General features: G+C 32.9%; 1 protein-coding gene across 1 annotated transcript in view; it reads right to left on the bottom strand.

Annotated features, from left to right (window-relative positions):
- The window catches only part of RIT2 (Ras-like without CAAX 2), a 254256-nt gene that overhangs the window by 186103 nt on the left and 58206 nt on the right, over window positions 1–9947 (bottom strand). The window contains exon 2 of the mRNA XM_006766108.2: window positions 9588–9644. Coding sequence (XP_006766171.1) covers window positions 9588–9644 — 57 coding nt within the window. The remainder of the gene's footprint in view (window positions 1–9587; window positions 9645–9947) is intronic.

Here is a 9947-nt window from a genome sequence, read left to right as displayed (position 1 = left end):
GTCCATATATACCACTAAACAAAGGAAACGTGTATTAGACTAAAAAATGAATTAGACTAATCTATTAAGAAGAAGAAAAAATCTAATTAAGGTGGAAAATTCTCATACATGTTACTTATATAGATAGCAATAGAACATTCAATAATCTGCACAGTGCCGTAGAATAAACAAAAATTAACTATTTTTACAGCTATATGCAATAACATGGATAAATTTCACAAACATAATGGTGAATGTAAGGGACCAGATGCAGAATAATACAGACTGAACTATTTCATTTGCATAAGTATTACAAAATGGTCAAAACTATACTAAATGCTTCAGGATGCTTGCTTCATTTTAACACCATTAAGAAAAGCAAAGACAATCTGGGGTTGTAGAGAGTGCAGTTTTTGGTAGGTGACATGCGAGGTGCTTCTGAGATGCTGACAGTGTACACTGTTTTGGCTGTGTGCTAGTTATATGAGCTGTTACTGTGTGATAAATTAGTGAGCGGTGCTTCTCATTTTGTACACTCTGTATGTCATATTTCATATCTAAAATGTTTCAAATAACCAAAAATGAGATATAATATTTCATTCATTTGGCAAAGATTTTTTTTAAATGTAAACATTAAGTGTTGGGAAAGCTATAAAAATTACATCATGTGCTGTCATGGAATTTTATATGTCTCCTCAGAGGGTAATTTTGTAATTTTTATTAAAATGTAAAATTCATATGACTTATAACCTAGCAATTATACTTATCAGTGTGTACCCTATAGAAACACATGTTTTAGCCTAAGGAGGATATTTATTGCAGTATTGTTTACATAAGAGAGAAACCACAAATAAATAAGTTGTCCATCCTTAGGAAATTGTTAAAATTAATTATCCATAGGTCATCCAATTAACCTAGAAATAACTATAATAAAATTGTATATGAAAACAAATATGATATGTATAATATAGCATAAATGGTATATATTAACTAATTAGATTGAGGTATCCCTCTATGGGAGGGAATTAGGGGACATCCGTAATACTGTCAACAATAAAAAAAATAATTTAAAAATGAGTGAACAGTAATTTGGAAAATGCAAATAACTAGCATATACAACTCTTTAAAAGGATTAGAGTGAAGAGAGGATAGAGATAAAAGCATAACTCAATGGAAATATACAACTTGAAAAATTAATATAGTTGGGATAAGGCTAACATATATAACACATGCCAACATATTAAAAGTTTAAGGCTACATCACCAACCACATACTGATCATTATAGCCCTGGCTTTTCTTACAATGGTCCACTCTGGTCTCATATAGCCACTGGCGAGAATCTTTAAATTAGTTCATTTGGTTCTGATTAAGGAAGGTTTCACTTTTCCTAGATGCATGACATATACAGAGATGGACAAAAGTAGGTTTACAGTTTTGAGTATGCAAAATATATTTAAGAAAACTATTGTAAAAATCATAACCTGCATGTCTTTTTCCATAGGACCTTAGAAAAAGAAATATTGATTTTTTAAAAAAAATCTTTATTGTTGAAAGCATTACATACTTTCCCTTTTTCCCCATTGACCCCTCCTAGCCCGCCCTTAACCCCCACCCCTGGCCTTCACCATCCTATTGTCTGAGTCCATGGGTTATGCATATATGCATACAAATTCTTTGATTGACTTTTTAAACTGCTACTATGTAGCTTCTGAATAAAAACAGAATGAGGTTTTTCTTTAATATATAAAATATTCAGATAGCCACGTAAGCACAAAGATGAATCTATTCAGGGCATTCTTCTAACCCAAAATAACTTGGCAAATAACTTTGACCTTCATAGATAAAATACATGTCTGGAGAATTTAATTACTGTTATTATCACATGACTAATCAAATAAAATATTTAGAACTGTCTTTTAATAGAAAAATAGTTGCTCGCATTGGTTTGGTGCTTGATAGTTTTCAAATTGATTTTCCACATAGCTAATTTTAGCTTCCATCTATCTTTGTCCCAGTGAGAATGCACTCCCTGGGACTGTCTTTAATCAAAGAAAGCAAATTGTAGAACATGGACATATGTATGACATGTTCATTTCATTATTTACATGAATCAAACTTACCTAAATGTCTCTCTCCATGTCTTCATTTCATGCTGAGTAAATGCATGCTGATATGGACAACTTTGATATGAAATGTCAAAGAGCTGACCTCTTTATTCTCCAGAAATCATTTCAACATAGTAGTTAGAATTACACTAGTTAAATGAAAAGTATTAAGCAGAATCAGCCATGGCTAATGACAAAGATTCACTTTGAAGAGGCCATAAATTAGGAGGCAGTAGTTAAATGCTCCGACTTTGGGTCAAATAAATATGGATTTAGATTCTAGTTCAACAAATTTGTAAACATATGACACTGGGTAAATTAATCTAAATACCACTAAAAAAATTGAAAATACCAAGATGTATGTTATAGTTCTACATGATTTCCTATGTGGAATATTTTATACTGTCCTTTTTAAAAAATCCAACACATGCATGAATTAGGGAAAGTAAATGTAAATTTTGTTAGCTCTTTTAAGATATGCTTAAAATAATTTTATCTCATAAATTGCATTTGTCAGCAATAATGGCCACTTTTTAGTACATACCGGTATGAATATTTTTCCCCTCATTCTAATTGCTATGCAAGAATGCTCATTAAGAGCCAATAGAGTACTTACAATGTCTTTAAAAATTAACTACTAAAAAGAGACAAAGTATAACTATCAGGTATTTGACTTCATACTAAGTGCCCACTCATAATCATTGAATAAGTATAGAAAATGTTGAGAAGTGCTTCTATTGTAGGCACACTATTGTCCTCAAGGGCACCCATATCTAGAATTGGTATATGTCTTTAGTTGTTTAGTTTGACCAAAGATAATTTTATTTTATTTATTATTTTTTAAATCCTCATGCAAGGATATATTTTTATTTATTTTAGAGAGAGAGGAAGGAAGAGAGGAACATCAATGTGAGAAACATTGATAAGTTGTCTCCAATACATGCCCTGACTGACGTGCAACCTAGGTATGTGCCCTGACCAGGAATCCAACCTTTCAGTATATGAGATGATGCTCCAACCAACTGAGCCACATCAGCCAGGGCAACCACAGATAATTTTAATTAGCTAATGAATATAGTCAACATCACAGATAGTTAACTGAATGTTTCCATGGTTATGGTACTATCTGAAAACTCTATTAAATGACTAACTATAAGAACATTGCTGTTTTTACAGATATGGCATTTTATTCTTTTCCTGTTGAGCTAGTTACAGTTCTTACCAATTGCTCAGGAAGAATATAAATCTTTCACATGAGTGTATTATGCGGTATTCATGGCTAGTAAGTGAAATGGGAGGTCTGAATCACTGAACAAGGAAAAGCATTCATGGCTGAATCAATTACAAGAGTATGTGTTCCTTGAAAATAGGTTATGTAGGCACCGCTTGAAAATTGTTGGTCATATGAATTTCTGGGCACTGTGGGTACTGAATAAATGTATGGCCAAGTAAATTCATAAAGTGATCACCGATTACTGTACTGTTTGTCAAAGCAGTCTTGTGGGGGTTGTTTTTGTTTGTTTGTTTTCTTCTGCAAGAAAAGCAACCCAAAGAAACTATTGAATAGGTCCTTACGGCCAGTTTACTCTAATCAGATTGTGTGCTATACTTACATAATGACCTGAAGTCATCCTAATGCAACCAGAAAAAGAGACAATTGGACTCCAGATAAAGACATACAATCATCTCTTAAGAATGATGAAATAAAATTAAGCGGGGAAGATCAATAAGAAATGAGGAAGAAGCAGGAGATGAGAATAAAATTAGAAAGCAGAAGACATAATAATGTATGCATGCATAGTGCTTTTAATTTTTCAAGGAAAGTTTCTTTTGGTAACTATTTTAGGTTAAGAAATAGCCATTAATATAATAGGGAATTTCTACAAAAGAACACTAACTAGCACACAGTTGCTTTCTAGGACTCAAAAATTAACTGTAGAAAAATCTAAAAATGGTAAATGTTTTGCTAGAAATATTTTTTCACCCAATTTTTTTATTCAACAAATATTTATTCAGCACTACAATATGCCGGGCATTCTGAAAAGGTCTGGGGAAACACTAGTGAATTATATATTGGGGGTTCCTACTCTCATGACTCTTTAATTAAAAGTATAATTAACTAAATAATTATTTAATTACATAAAGATAAATGATATTAAGGAAATATTTAAGGTTCTGACAGAATGCATGAAAGAGGTCTTATTTTGGGAAGCCAAAGGGGGCTTTCTTTTATTTATTTTTATTTTTCAATTACAATTTGCATTCAATATCATTCTGTATGAATTTCAGATGCACAGCAAAGTGGTTAGAAAGTCATATACTTTACAAAGTGGCCCCATGATGCTTCAAGTACCCACCTGGCCCCGTAAATAGTTATCACAATATTATTGACTATATTCCCTATACTGTAATCTTCATCTCTGTGACTGTTCTATGACTACCAATTTATACTGCTCAATACTGTCATGTTTTTCATGCAGTCTTCCTACACTCCCAACTGTTAGTCTGTTGTCTGTTTCTATTTGGTTTGTTTATTTTGTTTCAGATTCCACATATACGTAAAATCATATGGTATTTGTCTTTCTCTGTCTGACTTATTTCACTTATAATACTACTCTCAAAGGGACTTTTTGAGGAAGTAATATTTAAGCTGAAATTTGATCGAAGCACAAGTTAAATAGGCAAAATGGAGGGTGGAGAGGTAAAGAGCATTCGGAGTTAAAATAGGTGCAAAAATGTCCTAAGGCGGAAAGGGGCTTGGCTAGTTTGTGAATCTAAAAGAAGGCAGATGTAGTTGAAGCCACCCAAAGGGGTGGTGGGTAGCAAGTGTGAAAATGAAAGTAACAAGACCATGAGAATTTTCACTCTATTCTTAGAATTTTATTCTGTTAACATTGGGAACTGTTTAGCAGTGCAAATTTGTGTGTATACAGATATTTCTGGACCCTGTATAAAAACCAATTAGAAAAACCAGTCCAAACTGGAAATGGAGATGGCTTAGAATAAGAAGGCAGAAGAAATTAAGGGAAGTTGGGGACAGATTCAAGATATTTTTAGATGGTAGAAACAACAAAGTTTGATGAATGACGTAATATAGAAGTTGAACTAGCTATCAAGGACTTCTCTTGAGTTTCTGGCATGAGATCCTGGTAACTTAAGGGCTTTACTATGATAAAGAAACCTGAAGGAAGTAAAGTCTAGTAGGGATAACCAGTTATTATTTAAAGTCGGGGCATGTTCACTTTTGTCTGCCTTGGATCTATCCAAATGTGAAAGTTAAGCCGAAACCGGTTTGGCTCAGTGGATAGAGCGTCGGCTTGCGGACTGAAGGGTCCCAGGTTCGATTCCGGTCAAGGGCATGTACATGGGTTGCGGGCACATCCCCAGTGGGGAGTGTGCAGGAGGCAGCTGATCGATGTTTCTCTCTCATCGATGTTTCTAACTCTCTATCTCTCTACCTTCCTCTCTGTAAAAAATCAATAAAATATATTTAAAAAAAATAAAAATAAAATAAAATAAATGTGAAAGTTAAGTAGGCTGCCAGCAATATTCATTTTTATCTCAGAGAAAAGTACAGAACTATCTCTATCTAAACGCTTAGCTGGTCCTATACACTCTTTAAAGATCTGGCAAATCTTTTCCTTCCTCTTGCCAACCTGCATATTGTGTCATTTATTTCATCCTTAGAACTTCTGGTTCCCAAAATTTCCCATCTTAGTTACATGTTGCATTATCTTACTTGGGTGCCTATGTTTTTTGTTCTTCTGAGAATATCTATTCTTACTTCCTCTTCACTTGCCTAATTCCTATGCATCTTTCAAAACTCAGTGCAAAGGACATCTATTCTACATGTACTTCATGTCCCTTCAGGTCATGCAAGATGTGCCTTCATTGTCCTCCTTCAGCATCTTGTGCTTTTTTTCCCAGTGAACACATCACATGGTCTTGTATACTTATTAATTTTCCAAACCAACCTGAAATGTATTGAAGTCACAGATTGTGTTTTTATCTTTCTATATCTGGTGTGTAGCATGGGAACTAACACATAGTAGGTGAATGTAAAGTTTTATAGGTTTGTGAAGGAAGGGGGCAACAGTAACGGTTTGAGAAGAGTGAGAGATAAACACCAATTACACACATGATGTAATCAAAGTTATAATGCTCTGTAACTGAGAGGTAACGCACATCCTTCATGGTTCAGAATTTTTCATCAAGTATTAGTGCTCATCAAGTATTACTCAGGACATGCTATTTGAGATCATACCTTGTTTCCTTCTGTATTAAATTGCCAAGTGGAGCGACCTGGTTTTATATGCTTACTTTCTATGTTTGCATTCATTTGATTATCAGTGAACATGAACAGAAATAATTCTCAATGAAAGGAGGTATTAATAAATAATAATTTGAATTAAATATGCAGTCCACAAATTAGAACCTGGGGAAAAGGACACCATATTCTATAGCAGAAAATATCAACACCGTGAAATCTAATTCATATTAAATTAGAATTATATACAATAAGATTTCTAATTTCAAGCAAGTTACAATATGATTAAAAGTATATAGCAAAACAAACTTATCTCGGTCATTGTCTCAAAGGTCTTTAAGAAGTCCAAACTTCTCTGAAAATTCTTCCCAAAGAATCTTGAATTCTAGAGAGCCAGAATTTCTTAGCTTTTAAAACATATAGGAAGCTGTGATCCTAAATCACAATAAATAAAGCTTAAGAGAGGGTCACTAAACTGTCATTCCATTCTTTCAAAACTCCGTAACAGTTTGCTTCTTTCTTATAGTAATAACTGACTTCAAAGATATAAATATTTGTATATTTGTTTTAAGTCCTCTTCCTGCAATAAAAATTCCTCAAAGGCTAATTTAGTTCTAGAGGATAAACAGATTCCTTTGTAAATACCAGGCATTTAAATATTGTTGGCTAATTGAATTGCATACAATGCTTACCTCTAATGATTTACTGTTAATTAAAAGTGACATGTGTGTTTATTAGTATGAAAGGTTGGACATCAAGGCCTTTCGTCATTTTTTTTATTTCCATAATTATTTTACTATAGAAAAAGCAAAGTGTACTTAACACAACTTTTAATACTTAGAAATAGGATATTTTAAAAATAAAACTAAACCTTGAATTTATTCATATTTGATACCTTTAGCATGAACTTAATTTAATTTTTAAGTGGCATTTCATCACATGGAATAATAGAATGAATACCTTCAATGTTCCCTTCGTAGGTATTTTCTGTGGATTTGCAGAAGCTAGACCCATTGGTTACTGACTGAAAATGTTGCTCCTACTTAAGGGGAGCAATTACTTCTTTGGAAAGAATATTGGTACCAGATGATATGCCTAATTCTTCTCATGGCTAAAGGGAAACTATATTTTTTGAATTTATGTAGATTTGAAAGAAAAATAATTGTAAGCTGAATCTAGAGAGATAATACAACCATACAAATCTTTCAAAGATTTCAGAGAAAAACTATTCAAAGTCTCACTCAGCAGGATGACAAATAGATCTGAACCGGAATTGAAAAATAGTCATTTATTATATAAATCATGAAATAAGTATCCTTGATAGGTGTATTCTTCTCTAATTTGTAGTATTTTCAAAATGTAGTAATAGGACATTCCTCTTGAGGGGCCGTTAAGTCAGCCAGACTGAGTTATAGTTATGTAGCTTGAGCAGGAGAAAAGTGAGTTATTTGGGACTTTCACATTCCTGAAACAGGATACCAGTGGAAAATTGTTAACCTCTATTTCCATCAGAGATGCCGAGAAATGAAATGATGGGAAAATAGAATTTAAGGTAATCAAGTGCTCTGTCTCCATTTTCAAACTTCTTCTAAAGCTATTTTACTTAGAGCCATGTTAAGATATGACTTCAGCCCTTTGTGAGTATGGAATCTCAAATGATGGATGTGCCTCATGGATATCTAAAGGAATCATCATATTCTTCTACTTTATTCCTCTTGAAAGAGATATTTATGTGTATTCACATATGTTGCCCTATGCAAGCCATTGACATGAGAGTCTAGTAAGCAAAAGGTAGGTTTTTTAAATACCATTGCATATAAAGCTTAAACAATGATGGAAAATGATGAACAGAGTGATTTGTGATTTCCTAAATAATATACAGTTGAATTTTCCAACACAATAAAAGATTCAGAGCATTTGCCCAGAGATTTCTTATCTTCTATAAGTCATAATAGGTATGCAAAGTTATCAACATTCCAGAATTGAGATAATAAGAAAATGGATTTAGAGGATTAGCAAACATGGACTGTAGTTAATCGCTTCTAAAACTTTACAAACTGATAATTTTTGCTTCAGAAACAAAAGTCAACTCTTTGAGGAAGTGCTTTCTGATGAACAGCATATTAATTGCTTGCACTTAAATTTTACTAATTCAGTTCAACTGATGAAGAGATCTTGATAAGTCATGGGACATTTAAAAATGAGTACATTTCATTTATTTCAGCAGTAGTATTCAAGCAAATATCCTGGAAGATTTGCAGGAAGATATACAAGATAATTATTTACAGAATAGCATTTTACATACACAGTAAGACTTTGAATTAAAATTGCTAAATGAGGATCACACCCATTGTAAGGGTAGGAGATATTCAGACCAACTAAAGTAAAAGGGTGAAAGGGTGAGGAGTAGTCAAAGGAACTCACAATCTAAACCATGAGGGGTCCAGAAGCTATTTGTTTTTCTATGCCATGACATAATGCTTGGTATGTGTTCAATACCAATGCGTTTCCAGACAAAGAATTCTATGACAGATTGTGCTTGGAAATTTTCAACTGATTCTTTAAAGTGGCTCTTTGAATGATTAGTAAAGCAGTTTTCAGACATATTTTCTGCTTTGATTGAGGAAGAAAAGGTGTTCCCAATTGCGATGTTCCTGCACTTGTGATAAAAAGAAAATTGCATGGAAGAATGAAACATGACTGGATTTTTTGACTCTAACAATAATTTGACTCATTGAGTCTCAGTTTCCTCATCTGCAAAATGAGGAGGGTAAACAAAATTACATCTATACCTCGAGTTCTTTCCAAATGCACCACTAGCATGGTAAACTACTTGTGTACTACAAGATCCAGAAACTGATAAAGTGAGAAAATGACCAAATAAAAAGCACACAACCATGTCAGTTTTATTATCCAGAGCACAGTTTTTTAAATGCAATAGATATCCATTAGTGGATCCTGAAATCAAAATAAAGTTAATGTATTCCAACCATCATTTATCAGAAAGAAATGGAATAGAATGGAAAAGATGAGAATGCATGGCAAGAAGTAAGGACAAATACTGTTTCTTGAAGCTATAATTTTGGTGGCTTACATGTTATATATTAATGTGTGTATGTGCTGAGTCATGGTATAAAATATATTTCTTATTCTCCACTGATATCAATAATATTTGTAAGCCATTTATTTAGAGTATCTTTATTTGAGCTAAAGGAGAAAAGAATGTTTTACTCACCAATAGTGGGATCATGGTAATCAGGGAACTGATGGCTAATAAACTGCATTGTCATTGCTGGAAAAAAAATAAATTCAATTTAATAAAAATTCACCAATTCTTCAATATGGTAGTCACCATGGTACTCCCATCAATTTGTAATAGGTTCTAGTGAGCAATTTATTTCTGAGGGTGACTAATTACACAGCATTAACCACAAAAATGATGATAATAAGAGAAAGTTCTATAAGAAAAAAGTGAAAACAATGCCAGAAATAAATATGTCCAAATTTGAAGTGTATTTCAACAAACCTTGCACTGAAGTAAAAATAAGGCTCTTTTAAAAAAATATATTTTTAAATTGATTTCAGAGAGAAAGGA

The sequence above is a fragment of the Myotis davidii genome, unplaced genomic scaffold, assembly GCF_000327345.1.
Source record: "Myotis davidii unplaced genomic scaffold, ASM32734v1 scaffold259, whole genome shotgun sequence".
NCBI classification, from domain to species: Eukaryota; Metazoa; Chordata; class Mammalia; order Chiroptera; family Vespertilionidae; genus Myotis; species Myotis davidii.
This window is presented reverse-complemented; position numbering and strand designations above follow the sequence as displayed.